This window comes from Cebidichthys violaceus, unplaced genomic scaffold (assembly GCF_023349555.1).
Source record: "Cebidichthys violaceus isolate CVI_PGR_0920_01 unplaced genomic scaffold, fCebVio1.0.p SCAF_7, whole genome shotgun sequence".
In the NCBI taxonomy this organism is placed as follows: Eukaryota; Metazoa; Chordata; class Actinopteri; order Perciformes; family Stichaeidae; genus Cebidichthys; species Cebidichthys violaceus.
The window spans coordinates 1,183,983-1,201,482 of record NW_027176927.1 but is presented as its reverse complement, the minus strand read 5'-3'; the positions used below and the strand labels follow the sequence as shown (position 1 = coordinate 1,201,482).

The 17,500-nt window shown below is 42.7% G+C and overlaps 1 protein-coding gene across 1 annotated transcript in view; it reads left to right on the top strand.

Moving 5' to 3' along the window:
• Window positions 1-17,500, top strand: part of gabbr1a (gamma-aminobutyric acid (GABA) B receptor, 1a) — a 65,534-nt gene that overhangs the window by 25,639 nt on the left and 22,395 nt on the right. Inside the window, exons 8-15 of the mRNA XM_068735131.1 lie at window positions 2,735-2,869; window positions 7,541-7,711; window positions 8,370-8,471; window positions 8,758-8,823; window positions 9,056-9,247; window positions 12,676-12,921; window positions 15,106-15,169; window positions 16,055-16,132. Of these exons, the coding sequence (XP_068591232.1) occupies window positions 2,735-2,869; window positions 7,541-7,711; window positions 8,370-8,471; window positions 8,758-8,823; window positions 9,056-9,247; window positions 12,676-12,921; window positions 15,106-15,169; window positions 16,055-16,132 (1,054 nt within the window). The remainder of the gene's footprint in view (window positions 1-2,734; window positions 2,870-7,540; window positions 7,712-8,369; window positions 8,472-8,757; window positions 8,824-9,055; window positions 9,248-12,675; window positions 12,922-15,105; window positions 15,170-16,054; window positions 16,133-17,500) is intronic.

Sequence of the window (17,500 nt, the reverse complement as noted above, 5' to 3'; positions counted from 1 at the left end):
AAAGTCTTTCTTCAGGCTGGTGTCCCGTGGGTGGGTGCTCAAGGGTTAAACATTTTGTCATTACGGTGATATTCATAGAAAATCCTCAAACTTCTCTGGCTGCATAATCTAATTTCTGTCCAGCTGACCAAATTGAATACATTTTGCCAAATACACTAAACTAAGTTAAACAAATGTAGAGTAGAGGTTCATTCTTTACCTTGGAAATACATAACAAAATATCCAAACGTCAAGGTATACTTACAAGCTTCCTCCAAAGCTCCTTCACATCAAAATCTAGGGTTCAGGGTTGAGTAAGAGATAAGCGAGCTTACTCCTGTAACCCTCTCCTGCTCTCTGCTTGAGGCCTGAGGCTACATTAGCCACTGCTAGCACAACACGCCTCAATCTCTGAACGAACTGTCGGCAGTCAAGATGAATGTTGGTTGGAAGAAGAATGCATGGAATAAAAATAGATGATATCTCTGGTCCTTCGATTTCCATCTTTTTTTTTTTATTCTGTCCATCGTGAGTCTGACAATGTTCTAAAACTCTTTATTTTGTACTAAAGTTCTTAATAAAATGGGAAAAAAAATGGGAAAAAGTTAATTTAATTTGTTAAGTATTTAATTCTAACTATTGAGTATATTACCAAGAAAACATGCTGTATCTTGATATATATATATATCTATATATATATATATATCTATATAGATATATATCTATATAGATATATATCTATATAGATATATATATAGATATATATCTCTATATATATATCTATATAGATATATCTGTATATATATATATATAGATATATATATCTATATAGATATATCTATATAGATATATATATAGATATATATCTCTATATATATATCTATATAGATATATCTGTATATATATATATAGATATATATATCTATATAGATATATCTATATAGATATATATCTATATAGATATATCTATATATATAGATATATATATCTATATATATATATATATATAGATATATATATATATAGATATATATATCTATATATATATATATATAGATATATATATATATATATATATATATAGATATATATATCTATATATATATATATATATATAGATATATATAGATATATATATAGTGATAGAAGATTTTGGCCATATCATGCAGCCCTAAGTCCACCCAGGCTGAACCCTGCAGCGCAAATTATAGCTGTAAGGTGTAGGTGGCTGCAACGGCATTATTTCAAAAGTTATTGAATGCAAGCGGTTCAGAAGCTTTAAGAAATCACTGAGCGGAGTGTCAGCACATAAACAAAGTATGAAGTGTGGACGCAGGTTAAGCTCACAGTTACAACCCCGCTATGCCCTTTTCTCCCCATCCGGTCACCTCACAGTGTTATTCCACTGCGGGGGGGGGGGGGGGGGGGGGGGGCTGAATCTCCCGCTGACTCTGCGCCGATGCAGGACACTTTACAGATGCTGTGACCTTTCCTACCGTCTACAGTGATCACCTTGACGACATGCACAGTTTCAACAAACTAGAGGTCCAAGAAATAAAAGTAATTTAAGCAGAATACCCAACATGGATTTGGACCAACGGAGAAAACCATACCGAGACTTTAATTGGGTTCAGATTGAATTATCTAAGTGCACGACAACATCCTGACTTTCTCTGCGACGACATGACACCACTATAATTCCACCCAATCTAGAGTTAATGGAAAACACATCAATCAATAAGAAGCCCGGCTATTCCGCATATTCCGTGGTTCTTGAGTGGTGATTACCTCTTCAGAGAGAGCAGAGGGCCGCCTCAGAGAGACAATTCAGCCGGCGATACGAACCCCCCAATTAGGAGCCATATTGGTCGGCGCCATCATCCGCCGCGGTTCGATTGTTTGTGACACTCATCTGGAGTGTATTTTTTTTTTGGAAACTGTGCATGCGCGCCTGTTTGTGTTTGCGAGCCACATCTCCTCTTCCACGGTGAATCATTGGATGTGTCAGGCCAGTTTATCAGTGACTCTGATGAGCAGCGCGGCGGTGACGGCCTGTCGGTAATCTGGCTGACAGAGCAGTGATGGATCATTCCAGCTGCACTCTCGCCACCCAGACATGCTGTAAATGACTTCATTGGAGGGTCGTAATGACTTGTGATGGCTGCTGTTGTGGTCGTCGGGCTCCCTTTTGTTCGGTTTCGGCCTGTCTTTCTGTTTTTATGTCTTGATCTGTGGACAGCGTGTTGTGCGTCGGTGATGCATGCTGGCTGTGTGGACGTGAACTCTTTCGCTTTCCTTACTCCAGCTTGTCTTCTCCCTTCACATTTGCATCTGCGTGTTTGGTGATCTCTGCTACTTTTGTGCCATTTCTTTCCCTCTACTTCATCTTGACCTCGCCTGTTTTGTTCTTTTACATTTCCCTCACTCGTCCTTGTATTACTTGCCTTTTCTCTTCACGTTTGCATTGGCCTTTTAGTTCTATGTCATTTCCATTTACTTTATCTTCTGTTTTCTTCTTCCTGTTTCTGTTTACTGTCGCCTCCATCCCCCTCGCTCCATTCCTTATTTGTTCCTCACCCTCTGCTCCCATTTCATCTGTCTCCCTCACCCTTATCTGTCCCATTTCCCCCGCTCTGATTCATTCCCCTTTTCCCCTCTCTCTCTCTCTTTCAATCACCTCAAGTAATTTCTCATCCTTATTATTGATCCGTTCATCCGTCCATCCATTAAACACTTTGTCATTTTGTCCTTCCAGTGTGACCCCGGAGAAGCCACCAAGTTGCTGTATGACCTTCTGTACACCGAGCCCATCAAGATCGTCCTGATGCCCGGCTGCAGCGGCGTCTCCACGCTGGTGGCCGAAGCTGCTCGCATGTGGAACCTCATAGTGGTGGGTGTCTCTTTACTGTTCATGCCCAAGTTCACGCTCCTTTTTAACCCAGAGTATTTTTAAATTGTTGAAGGCGGGGGTTTCGCACGGAGAGATGCGAGACGTGAGCTGCAGCTGGCGTCAACATTTGTACCTCTTCTTCATCATTACTCAGTCGGATCCGAACACACAGACATGACACGCATATTTTTAGACATGACTTACACTTCCAGAGGATATATCATTTATTTAGCCTCCAATATCCGTTGTGGATAAACATCAATGAATATGCTTGGAAATCATAGGATAAAGATGGTCCTTAAATCCTTTGCATTTCAAAGTAATCCAGCGGTAGTTGTTTGTACATACGTGGGTACATTGCAAACATAAACTTCTAATATGCGTGCTCTGAATGGTGCCAGTGGGGGGGCTATATCTTCTCTTACCTCTGGAAGTATCCACTTATGTTTTGGTTAAGTGGTTTTCAGACGCTGAGATTTCAGCTGCCACACCCCGAATTTTGTTTATGGGGTTTCCATCATGGAGACATGACATTTAAAAATTCAGCATCTCTTTCCAGTGTCCCTGTTCCTCAGAGGAGACAGAGCACACTGTCAACAGTTTTCACATAGAGACTATTTCACAGCAGCGTCTGTGGATTCACCGCCACGTTATTTTCGGTGGAGGCTGAAAATCTTAGAGGCATACATCTCAAAACCTGAACACGTAAAAAACAAAACTACCCTGCGTGGTGGCTCTGTATAAATGCCATTTACAATTCAGACCCTTTGGTCCAAAAACGTCTTAAGTAACGGCACTGATCCTCCGCAGGGAACAAGGGAGAGATGCCAAACAAGCAGCGAAGAAGACCTTTCGTCCCATGTCTCTGTCTGTGACGGTCTTTTTCATTACAGACGGCACAGGGAGGGATATGAGCTGATAAGAAAGCTTTGAAAGTGACACTGAAATCTTTAGCTCTGTTCGTGACTCCCTCTCGCGAGCGATGTAAAAATGACTGGAAGCTATTGGAAGCTGACATTTATCTAAATGGTAATCTTTTGTACTTGTGGTAATTATACTAAGTTCCCCAAATCAATGCTGTAGTTGTTTATTGATTTTCAAATAGCTCACACGCCGCCTTTAATTAGCGGCACTTAACGCAACACTTTATCCGGCGGTTTCGCAATACTGCATTGACGGCGACGGACGAAACGTATTGTTTGACATCACATTCTGCATCATAATACATTTATAACAAGCACAAGTGCATCCCAGATCTCTGAATCAGTGAGGGATCTCATGCTGTCTTCTGCGGCTGTTGTTTTTCAGAAACACTTTTTATGCTTTCATCAGTTAGTTTATTTTGTTTATCTCATTCTCCGTCTCCTCTTGATCTGCCTTCTCTGTCACTCACAGTGCTCCGCTTATTAGCTTTGTCCTGTAATTGAAGTTTCATCAAGAGATTAGTCATCGAGAACAATCAGTTCTAGTGTTTGGCATCTGCCCCTTCTTTCTCGTTTCTGGTCCCCCTCTCTTTCTCACCCTTTCTTTCCTCATCATTAAAAACTCTTTCCACATCTTTGACTCTTTACATTCCTCTTTTCTCTGTCTGTCGTTGCTCCCTGGAGCTGGCATGCTCTATTTCAGCCCCCTTTTTTCCTTCCTTCCTTCCTTCCTTCCTCCTCTCCGTCACATACCGTCTTTCTCTCCCACTCTCCATTTCCGCCTCGCTCCCTCAGCTCGAGCAGTCGATTCTCCCCGCACACAAAGGGATCTGTCTCTCTTTACTACACGCCACCACTGGCACAACCTCCTAACCGCCACACTCAATTATTTCTGTATGCTCCCTGCCTGCAGAAGCCTCCTCGCATGTCAAACAGCCTCATCAGCTCGCCGGGGGAGGCAAAAGCAACCTCCGTTTCTGGACGCTGATCAAGAAGGGGCTCTCGATCGGCTCCTCTTGGCACAGTGTTAATTTGAACCCCCATCTCCCTTTCTAGAAGCACTGTAAGCCTTAGACAGGCATTGATCTGCTACTACAAGGCTCCCGGAAAACTGAGGAACTGAGAATCAAGAAATATTGTTTGTGGTTTTTGGGAAGCTTTCAATGTGGAACTTTGCCTGTCTGTTGCTGACTGCTGCTACATCGGTCTATTTCTGCCAGAGCTTTCTGCTTTTTGCTCCATTTTTTAGTTTTGTCACTGTTTTTGTGTCTGGTGGAGGTTTATTTGAGTGTTAACACAGGGGAAAGGTGCAGCTCCTTGTTTGGGGATTTCTGGCTTTTGACAGTTAAATGATTAAATTCTACCGGCGTGGTGCTACTGTAACCCTTGCCAAAACCAGATTGGACAAACTATAAAATGGGTCTGTTACAAAAAGTCGTACAGCCATGTTAGTTTTTTATTTCTTATATTTGGTTCGAGATATTAGCCAGTGAGATTTCTTTTTTCTTTTGTAATGTCAAATGACGATTGTGTTTGACATTGTGGACTGTCATCATTTCATCTCTGACTCAGGATACAGACACTCTACTGTTTATTAGCCAAGCAGCAACCTAACATGCCCAACGTAACAGCAGAAATAAGCATGTTTAAAGCCTGGTACAAAAAAAACTGTTTTGGTTTCTACAGCTTTTTTCCCCGTTCATGAAAACAATTGGGGGGGGGGGGGGGGTGCATTTTTATAAAAATCCCCCGTTTAGAATTTATAAAGGCTGAAAGTTAGACCTAATTAAGGACGTGGCTGTTTTGAGTGACAGGTGGTCGCACCGGGTTGCTAGCTTCTAGCAGTCTGCTCTGCTGCGTCACCCAGGCCCGCTTTAGGTCCACCGACGATCCACCTATTTGCCCATTTGTAGAGTTAGGCTGTGTCGTCACTGCCAAGATGGCGACGGCCGGAGCCACACTTTAAGCTTCACAAAGGCTCTGTAGAAATCTACAGGTGACGTCATAGAAACAACGTCCATTTTTATACAGCCTATGGTTTTAGCTATGCTCAGGTGATGCCCTGACGTTACCTCTAGCACCTTTCCTCTAACTTTTTAGTATTGGCTTAAAACTGTGTACAGACACTCAAAGCTAATGCCATTCCCATCAGCCTCAGCTGTACTTTGTGTTTGTCACAAATTAGCTAACGTTGGCATGCTAAACCAAGATGGTGAACCTGGTAAATATTAACTGCCAAACATCAGCAGTGTCATTCTAAGCATGTTAGCATGCTGCCATTAGCATTTACATGCTGTTAGCATGACTGAAGACTCACAAACAAGAATCCATTGGATTAATGCAACGTTGGTGCTCGAGTGAGTATTCACGGGAGGACGGTGTGTGTGTGTGTGTGTGTGTGTGTGAGATTGACACAAAATTAAAAACAATGGCTGTCTTCATGGTAATGAATGAACACGTCAGACGTTAGACAGTTGTCACAATGGCTACTTTTGTTTTTACACATTGTTGTTCTTTTCCCCTGTTTTTTCAGTCATAAACATCTCGTGTCATGTCAAATTCCTGCTGTTCCACATCTGCCCTGTAGTGGCCCTCAGTAGCTGTGTTTTCAGAAACCAATTTTAATGGCATCGCATTAGAAAATACGGAAGTAAAAAGTATTCAAGCTTGCTTAAGGTGTTTTTTGCCTTTGCCAAAAAAGAGTTGACTTTTGCTTAATGGGTTATGGAAACAAATTATTTTATTATTAATTTCATTAAAGAAAATATGTTTTTCTGTCAATGAACTCCCGTCACACAGTCTGCTTGTGCTCATGTACATGTGAGTACATGTACATGTTTATTTCTGAGCATGTGTCACCCAGCGAAGCTGCTGGTTTCTCAACATCTTTCAGATCAGCTGTCACGTCCTAGATTTGTTATTGTGGGGAGTCCCCATTGTACATGACATTTGTCATCTAACATCAAACCCCCTCGCTCCCATTGGTTAACTTCCCAGGGTTGAGTAGGTAATGGTGCTGGGGAGGAACGCTACGCTGTCTGTATCTGTCATGTAACTCCACGCTCCTCGTTGTAAAGGAGACCCATCAAGGATTTTATCAGTTTATTAGTCACTGTGAAACTAATCGTTAGAGCAACTCTCGGTTTCTCCCTGTTTCTGTCTGGATTTTCCACCAATCCACCTCATCCCTGCTGTTTTGGACACACATCGAAGCAGTCTGCGTCTTGTGGGATTTGTGCCTGAAATTAAAATTTTATGGGTCCAAAAGAAAGAAGCAGATGATCACTTGTGCAACAATAATTAGATCCTTTTTTTTTTGTTTGTTCGGGTTTGTAATCGCAGAATGTGTCATCACAATTTCACGGCAACGTATGCATGGTAAATCCTGCACGCAGTGTTTTATTTTTGTTGTTGAAATTAAAGTGTTTATCTGCACACCTGATAAGCCTGAGGGAAGCTAAAAGGAGGGATCGGGTGTGGATGAAAATGAGAAAATGGGAGCGGGGATTGTCTCTCTGGTTCTCAGTCTTTTTGCTGGCTTTCCTCTCTGTTGTTCGCTGTTTGAACCAGTCGCCATCAAAGAACACTGTGTACAGGGGAGGAACAAGAGAGTCCAGATTTGAATACATTTTGATTGAAGTCTGTTCTACTACTCATGGACCGTCACAAGTATATTTCCCCCCCCTAAACGTCTCTATCATTCCTGCCTTATTTTTTACCTCTTCTTTTATTTCCTTATGTTTCCCAGCTGTCCTATGGCTCCAGCTCGCCGGCCCTGTCCAACCGCCAGCGCTTCCCCACCTTTTTCCGCACCCACCCGTCTGCCACCCTTCACAACCCCACCAGGGTGCGGCTCTTCCAGAAGTGGAAGTGGACCCGCATCGCCACCATCCAGCAGACCACCGAAGTCTTCACCTCAGTCAGTACCTTTAATCTCTCCATCTCACCTTCAATTTTACGCCTTCGTTTTATCTCCAACTCTGTCTTTAATCTTCTTCACTTGGTTTTTTTTTTTTATCACTCGTCCTTACTTCCTTGCTCCATCATTTCTGGTAAAGTGTCGGGTTTCCTTATTGCCTGTCTGCCTCCGTAGGTTTGTTTATGAGAGCTGTTGTGTTCTCAGGCCATGCAATATTTCTTCAATCTCTCCAGGCGATTGATTGAGGATTTTTGAAGTAATTTGTTGGAGTATTGGTTGTGATCGATATTGATCAGGCCATATATCTTTAGCAGGCAGGGAGGTCGATACCATGACACTGGTTCCTGTAATGGAGGTTAATGATCGCGCTCCCCCGTTCTTTCCTCTACCTTCACCCATTCTTCTTTTCTGCTTTCAACTCGTGTTTTGTCTAAAAAATCTATTGTTTATCGAACACACCGTCTATCCCTCTCTTGACATTTCTCATATACGCTTCAGATTTTCTCTCTGTCTCTTCAGAGTTTATGCTTTCCTTTTGTCTTTCTCTACAATCTCAACCCGGCACCTCTCTCTGTCTCGGTTCAGCTAACCTCCCCCTCTCTCCCCCCTCCCCCCTCTCCCTGTCTGTCTCCCTCCGTCCTTCCCTTTCATCTCGCAGACTCTAGACGATCTGGAGCAAAGGACGAAGGAGGCAGGCATCGAGATCAGCGTTCGCCAGAGTTTCCTCACCGACCCGGCTGTCGCTGTCAAGAACCTCAAGGTGCTTTGATTAAAAATTCACCTCAGCTGCTGGTCGTCTTTCTTCCCCCTCCTCCTTCCTCCTCCGACTCACAGCTGCACACGATACCATTAGCATAGAGGCGATTTGATAGAGGAAATTAATGCGCCATGCTAATTAGCAGCTCCCGAACAGCAGTACGTGCCGTCCTGCCAAGCAGCGGGAACTTTGGCCCGCTGCGCTGCCACATCAAGCTGTGCTATAGTGAAGCTATATTGTTGCTCCTGATGAAACTAAGCAATGTTTTGTTTTCATGTTTTTGACGCAGCGCCAAGATGCAAGGATCATTGTGGGGCTCTTTTATGAGACCGAAGCCAGGAAGGTGTTTTGTGAGGTTAGTTCCTTTTCTCGCTCAATGGATCCCAATAGACTAAACCTGACTTGGCTATTAGCAGAAATTGAGCTCTGTAATGAGCTGGTGGAATGTCTGAATGGATATCCTTGTTTGGCAGTGATACAACATGCTCAACACATCTCTGGGAATAATTCTCCTCATGCTTATTTATCATTCTCTCCCTCCCTTCATCCATCCTCCACGTCTGCCTTCCTCCTTCCTTCTGCTGCAGGTGTTCAAGGAGAAGCTCTACGGGAAGAAGGTCGTGTGGTTCCTGATAGGCTGGTACGCAGACAACTGGTACAAGATCAAAGACCCAGCTATCAACTGTACAGTGGAGAACATGACGGAGGCCGTGGAGGGACACGTGACCACCGAGATCGTCATGCTGAACCCCGAGACGGTCCGCGGCGTCTCCAACATGGTGCGAACACACAAAAAACGCTATTATCTCTCCCTCTACTGTAATAATCATATTAAATTATGTTAATCCGTGGAAAGGAATTGCAACATCAACAACTTCAAACATCTTCTTAAGGCTCTTTGGCCCAATGCAATTGTTTAATGAGCGTATATAACGACATCAAATAGTGCTCTGTCATACAAGTACACATGGGCTATGGAGTTCCCGATGCTATTTCCCAATGTGCAAATACCTGGGAAGCTGCAAATACAACATATCACAGAAATTGGGGATCGTATTGATGAGTCAATACAGAAAGCAATCAGGGAATCCAAATAATTACATACGAGAAGTAATAAAAGGAAGGAAAACATTGCACAGACGTCTGTAAATCCATCATGAAGTGCTGTGCCTACAACGCCCAAACGCATTAGTAAACTCCATTAACTGATTTTAATGGAAAAATACCAGATTCTCACTAAAGAAACACGTTGGTTTACACTAATTATCACCTGTATTTCATGTCTCCATGCACCCAAAAGGTGACAAAGAAATGATGACGAATCGCAAATGTGATGCTGATTATGAACCAGAGTCTACGAAGTATTGCAAATTTCTTGGCAATACCTGCAAAACTCTTATCATTATTATTGTGAGCATGTTAGCGTGTCGATTCTCTGCTGTCAAGCCTCTAACTCTCAGGGCCCTATTTGAATGATCTACAAAACAAAGCAAAATGCTCATTTAGGTCGTGTCCAGCTACACTTTTGCTAGTTAAACGGCGCATTAGCTGAGTGCAAAGTAGTGCGCAAGGGGCAAAGGGGGTTTGTATTTAGTCTCTTAATTGATCATAGGTTGTTTAGGGCGTAACATAAATCAAACCAACGTGTCATTTCCCATTCCCTTGCATTGCTGTTTAAATGCCGGATTCAGCAATTTGGACAATTGAGCAGTTCTCTCTGCAGTAAAAATTAAGTTAACACCAGCAAATAGTATAATAATATATAATATCTGGAGTTACTGATTAAGAGGGCAATCTGTTTAGTGTTTGTCTCTGTCCGTTGACGGGGGATGCTGAATTAATGTTGTCGTGATGTATTGTGGAGGGAGGGGGTGGACAGGTGTGTGTGGTCCTTGGCCGGTGGACCCTCTGCCGTCTGCCAATCAAAAAGTCCCGTCAGTAATTCAATTTGACTGCGTATGAGCACATGCACCGACAACCGACTCAACTGAGGAGGGAAGCGCTGTTATGCGTCTGACCACACCTCATTTCGAGACCAACACGTCCACGGGGCGCACAGATTGGTGCGCGTACATTCGCTACTTAAACGACGTGTCGGGAGCTTTGGTGTGAAAATGACATCTGCGTCGGTCTGAAATGAAGCGACGACAAGTTGCGCTGCGACACCCTAAAGATAGGGCCTCTAGTGTGTCTGATAATCAAAATAAACAGTGACAAATTCCTAGATGTTTTTATTTTTTTTGCTGAATTAAAAATAAATAATAAGCCCTAAAACACAGTAAAATATGATATCATTGCTACTTTCTATTTTCTCTAATGTCCCTGCACTACTTTATTCTAGCGATGGCTTGTCAGTCACTTAAACTCTGTGATATCTTCCTTCTTGGATTTTCTGTTGATGTAGTTTGAGCTCTCTTCTCTTTTCATCCATTGTGATCACCATTACTCTCTCTAGCTATTCAGCTCTTCTTATCCGTATCCCTAACAAACGTCTTCCGCCGCCATCCATCTAAAATGGATCGATTCCCACGAGATTAGTTTTTTTTGTGTGTGTCGTTAGAACAGTGATGTCATAGTTTGATTGAACTGTGTGTGACCTGAATCAATATTGCGTTTCATAAAGCTCTGATGTAGAAAATAGATGTTCGATACTGCCACACTCTTTCTGAGCGTCTTCCTTTTATGATTTTGCCTCTCAGGTAGCAGTCGTTCTCCGTTTCTATTTCGCCCGTCGCTCTCTCCTCTGTTCACCTTCTCTAATCCTCTTAAACTGTCTCTTCCTCTCTAAGTCTCTCCCATTGTTCGACCTTCTCTGACTCTGCTGGTCTGTGGTGGATCATCCTTTCATTCTTCCTGTTTACCCACCTTTCCCTTCTCCTTCTCATTTCCTCATCCCCACCTTTTCCACCACCATCCCCCCCCCACCCCCACCCCCCCCGTGCCCCTCCTTCCCTCTCTCACACTTCATCAGCAGCTGTTGTTTATATTCATAGAGCACCTGCCGCTACCTGCTGATTGAGCTGTTGACGTGCTGCTCAATGGGTGATAAGAATTACAGCCTCAACTCTTGCTCATAGTCAATCTATTCAAATTCAATTTTCAAGTTTGAGATTGGCATATTTCTTCTCGATAGAGCGTTCAGATGAAGCTGGTGTGCCAGTACTGCAGGGTCTGCAGGAGCACATTGTCAGCTAGTTTTCAGTAGGTAGTGGCAGATTTAAATGCCAAATGCCAAGGTGGAATTTCAATGAGATGAATTTGACAAGACTGAATTGGGGGTGTGTGGGCCCTGACTGGCCTCAGAGAATCCACAGGGACACCTTGATGGTTGGCAGCAATAATCTCCCGCCGCACATGTCGCCTCACTTTCAGAGGGAGATCATGTTTATTGGTGTTTCATTACTAAAACGCCTCAATTGAGAAAAGGAACATATTGGATTCAAGTTGAAAATCGCTTCTATTTAAAACAAATTCTTAAAGCAACAGAGATGCTACAGGATCAGTCAGAGTTGCTCTGGGGCCACATCTCAAAATCCTACATTTGTTTTTACTCTTTAACTTCCTAATTCCCAGCTGCATCCAGATTTCGGCAAATTATACTTGTATTAAATGAGTTAAAAGGAAGAAAGTAATAAACAAGAGCCAATATGAAAAACAGCACTTCTGCTTTGGCTAATTTCCAAAAGGAGCATCTGTAATATTACAATAAACTACCTCTGTATGTAACAAACATGTAGACAAATGTCTTTATCTCCCTTAAGTCAGTGCAGCTTTTTTTTTTTCGGAAATTGTTCAACATTTTGGGAAAGATGTGTTTTTCGCTGATGAGAAGATCGATACGTCGCTACATTAGATGTAAAGCTCTGCCGCGGTTCATTCGTAGTCCCTCAGCCTCGATTCCATCATGGCGGTTAACAATGTTGTAACATTTGTTTGTGTTCACTTTAAAGCTCTTAAAAACTTGGTTTAAAATCTTAACTCTAAAGAAAATCTCTCTTATAAAATAACCCAGACTCTTAGCGGATAATTGTTTGTTCAGGACTTACCTCTTAAATCCTCCAGGAGATCAAACCTTTCCTTCCCCCGTCTTCTCCTCCTTTGCCTTTGAGTAATAGACTTATTAATGTCTAATATTATTAAGTTCTGCAGCTTTGCATTTCTTCAGAAGGAGTCCTCTTTGATATCTTTTCTATCCTGTGTCTATTAGACATCGCAGGAGTTTATCGCCGCCTTGATGTCTCGTCTGGGTGGGAAGAACCCCGAGGACACCGGCGGGTTTCAGGAGGCCCCGCTAGCCTACGATGCAGTGTGGGCTCTGGCCCTTGCCCTCAATAAGACCGTGGCGCCGCTGAAGGCCAAGGGCCGACGACTGGAGGATTTCAATTACAACAACCATGACATCACCTCTGAGATCTACAGGGCCCTCAACACGAGCTCCTTTGAAGGTGTTTCGGTACGTGGAAAAAAAGAAGTACAGAAAATAAAAAGCAAGTGTTTATGCTCCCATTGATGTTCATGACACATGAATATGCAGTGTTTAGAAGTAGTCCTGGTGGACGATACAAGGATCTGAGTGTCCTGTATTTCTGCAAGGAAAATAAGAATGATTGAATTTAGTTTAGTAAAGTAACGACTAACTGTTCACACACTCTCCCTGGACACCTTGTTAGTCACGCCTGTAAAACAGCTCTGCCACATATTGGGCCTTTATGAAGCTTATAATGTTCAGTTTTTGTTAAATCTTTGAGAGAGGTGTTCGTTTAATATGAAGGTAGATTTGTGTCTTTATTACGCAAACAAAAAAATATGTTTTGAAAGCAAATTTCTCGCACTGCAATCAAAAATCAAGTTTGTAAGTGAAAATATATAAACTGAGAATAAATTATTTGTTAGTTTTGCTTATGAAACTATCATTTTTGGTTGCAAAACCAAAAGCTACGGTTTCAAAACCAAAAGCTACGGTTTCAAAACCAAAACCAAAACGTAAAGCTACGAGTTGAGTTTGGACGTAGTGGGCGGGGCATACGCTGCTGAATGAGCCAGGAGTTTCTATTGGTGGGTTCGACTTACGTTACATGCACGCAGAAAGTGAAGCTTCATGTCAACAACACCTCATGTCGTTCTTTAAAAAAAGAGACTCTACGACACTAACAACATGAAAACAAAGTGAAGTGCTAACAGAGCAATATAATGTCAACTTCCATCAACCTCCATGCCGCTCATCACAGTAACCTCTACAGTGGAAGTAGATGCCGGGATCCAAGTCGAACCCACCAATAGAAACTCCTGGCTCATTCAGCAGCGTATGCCCCGCCCACTACGTCCAAACTCAACTCGTAGCTTTACGTTTTGGCTTTGGTTTTGGTTTTGAAACCGTAGCTTTTGGTTTTGAAACCGTAGCTTTTGGTTTTGAAACCGTAGCTTTTCGTTTTGAAAGCAAAGATTTTGTTTGCGTAATAAAGACACAAATCTACCTTCATAGTTTAACCTCGTAAACTCCTCGAGGACGCCGGCGTTCAGAGGATCTATGACTTTCCTGGGTTTATTCACAATTTTGGTTTTTCTGAGCAGTTTCCAGAACAGAAGTGCTCGCCATCCAATCCCAGCATGAGTTGTTCCATGATGGTCCTCAAGGTCTTTGTGTTTTGGAATGATTTTTGATAATGTTCATTAATCTCCAGTGGAAAAATGTTGCACTAAATTGGTGTGACGAATGATATCAACCCCCAAAATTGCTGTAAAAACTTATGGTAAATGGACTTTCTAGTCTTCCGAACGCTCAATGCACATTACGCCACACTTCAACATCCACTCATTCACATTCATACACTGATGTTGGACCGAACCGGTGATCTTCCGATTAGTGGACGACCCGCTCTTCCTCCCGAGCCACAGTCGCCCTTATGAGCCATACGTGAGCCATACGTGAATGGCCATGAAATACCTCCATCCTATTGTTTTTTTAAGCCCGTATAAACTTTCACAATTTATTTTAATTAATTCTGATTTATTACTAGAAAAACGTGCTGAGCTGCACCTCACTTCATCTTCCGGTTCCCAGCTTTCAGACGATGTGACGATCCCCTGCCCTCCTCAAAAAAGGACTAACATGGGTTTCTCGCAATATAACGCAGTCCAGTTCAAGACTACTGCAAACAACAGAACAATCTCAACAATAAGCATATCGTTGAATTGATACCCCTCTTACAGTTTCAACAAGAACTGAACATTATAGACTTTTTAAAGGTAGAGGTTATGTCTGAGCTGTTTGGTTGCATTAGATTGTACATAAAGTGGCAACTGAGTGTAAATTGAAAATAAGTAACGTGATGAAGGCAAATTGGGGCTTATTTTGTCGTGTTATCCATCATTACTGTTAATTATGATGACATTTGGGATCAACGATGGGTCAAGATAAGCGTGATCAAAGCTTATCCAGGTTATTTAAACGTCTTTATTTGGAGATAAATATCTTAGCTTCATATTTCTCATTCACAAATGAGATCGGTATTAAGCTTCTCATTTAACTCTTGGTTAGAAAGCAAATAAATGTATTTGTCAAAATGTCAAAGTAGTCCTTTAATCATTTGCAGTAAAAAAACAAAAACAACAACACTTCCTCCCGTCTGTGTCTCAGGGCCAAGTGGTGTTTGACGCCCAGGGATCCAGGATGGCAATGACTCTTATCGAGCAACTGCAAGGTAAAAACACTCCCACACTGGCCTCCCACAGATGTTGTACGGCAGTTAACAGTAAATGCCACTCTATCATAAGAAGAAAAAAAAAATAATATCCCAGCCGACTGTGTTCCTCGTGTATCGATTGTTGCTTTCAGCTCATTTCAGAGCAAAGCCTCTTTTTTTGGGAGGGGATTGTTTGCGGGATTCACTGCCGATTGGTCTCGATATCCTATAATTGCACACGCGAATGGGCTTGATGCAGGAATGTGTTGACTCAAGGCTTCGCTCTAATTGGGCACAAGCCTCCGTTTTAAGCCGTTTCTGGAAATGGCATCCTATTTGTCACCAGTGACTTAATGAGTTTCCCCACACAGGATAAGGTTGGGGATTATTTTCTACCTCTGTTCCCTTTGGCGTCCTAAAGGATGAGGATTTATAATCCTGCCTCTTTCCCCTCACACTCTGTCTCATATTTCCTGTTGTGGTGTCGAGGTAATTTGACATCCACAATGAGACGACCTGACTTGCATCCCTGACTCACTGTGGGACCTCATCAGTATTCCTGGTCAAGACTGCCACATAAGCTCCTTTTTTTTTTTCTCCTTCATTTTCTTCTTCTTTCTCCCCTTGGTGCTTCTTTGTTTGCCCTTCTTTATGCACCTTTTCATCCCTCATTCCTTTTATCCGTTCATTGTGTGCCTTTTCTTTACCATTTAATATGAAAGCACAGGAATGATGGAGAAATAGTTAGAAAGTGGTTTTATGAATAGAAAGCAAACCCACCAGGGAAGGTAATTAATTACACAAGCGTCACTAATTCAACTTTCTTTCTCTCTGACTTTTGTGCTTTTATTTCACTCGCTCACTATAAATTTTTTTGCTTTTCTTTCTGTCTCAATCGTCTAGGAGGCAGTTACAAGAAGATCGGTTACTATGACAGCTCTCAGAAGAACCTCTCCTGGTTTGGCAATGATGTTTGGATAGGTGAGATGGAGTTCACGACACTGTCTTCGCCCAGCTTCCCGTGTCTATGTTTATGTCCTGCCTGTCATGCTGTGAGTCATCGGAGTTCACATTTCTGGGCTTTGACATTAGACCTCCTCGGTGTGGCTCAATTTAGACTTTTCCTACTGTGTAAATGACATACAATCACGCTGGATTTTCTCTAACCCCTAATTGGGTTGAAGCTAGTTATTTGGACGCTGACGCTCGACCAAAAAGAGACGCCGGCACACTCACTCTGCAACGTGTGTTAAAATGTTGCCGGAGCAGAAGCACAGCTACCAAACTGGGCAGCAGCTAAGTTTTACTGGCTGATCCAGGAGATTTTTAAATGTCCACCACTGTGGGTTCACCCCTGAGACACGATCAAGACAACAGCGCCTCCCCAACACTGTCCCGTTATCTCTGGGCTACAACTTCTTTTTAGCCCAGATTTGTTCACATTTTGGCAGACTGAAACCATTAAAAGTATGCCTTAATATATCAATTAGCAGTTCCTGTTTGCAATGAACCCACTTATATACGGACAAGTATCACTGCATTACTTCGATACTGAGGTTTTGGAATATAAGGCGCATATTTTTTCTTTTACGGACGCCGATTTGTGACGGACATTGGAGATAATGAGATCCTCAGAAAGTGCTCAGTCTAAAGATATGTGTGTGTGTTCGGATCATGTCTGTAGGTTAAGATTTGACTGTGGGTTGTGACTTCGAGAAGGAGGGCAAGTTTAGAAGCAAACTGCCGAAATCGGGCGCTTTGAAAAGGATTTTAAACCTTAATTGCCTCCATCAGCCGTGTGTCACAGCCACTGCTGCAGCTCCAACTGCTGACCGAGTTGGTAAGTGGGGCGAACCAAATACAAATGCCTTCCTGTTGTTTTTACGAACTCCAGCACACACCTGTCTTTTTCACCTTTTGCCCCACGTCTCGCCCTGCACACCTCGCGCCTCACAACCAAACTTTGTTTTTAAGTCGTTCTGCCAAATGAAGGAGCTCGAGCTCACGTCACACAAACCAGAACCTTCTCTCTAACCCCCGCTGTCCGTATTCTAGTTTTCTGTGAAAACCTATTACTGCTGATTTTCCTCAGGCACCAAGACCAATTCTGTGGTTGTTTACTGGCCCGTCCCTCCCTGGAGAGGTGACATACTTGTGCCTGGACAGAGTGTGCCACTAATCAATCCTGCATGCCTCGGCGGTCCGTAGAGAGAGACGCCTTTTTTTAGGCTTTTAAGGAAATGATCAGTTGCCAAGGCTTAACTGAACCCAGAAGAGGTAGCGATTCCAGGTCAGCGTCAGTGGCGAGGGACAGGTGACCTGTATGCATGTAGGCATCATGTCCTTCAC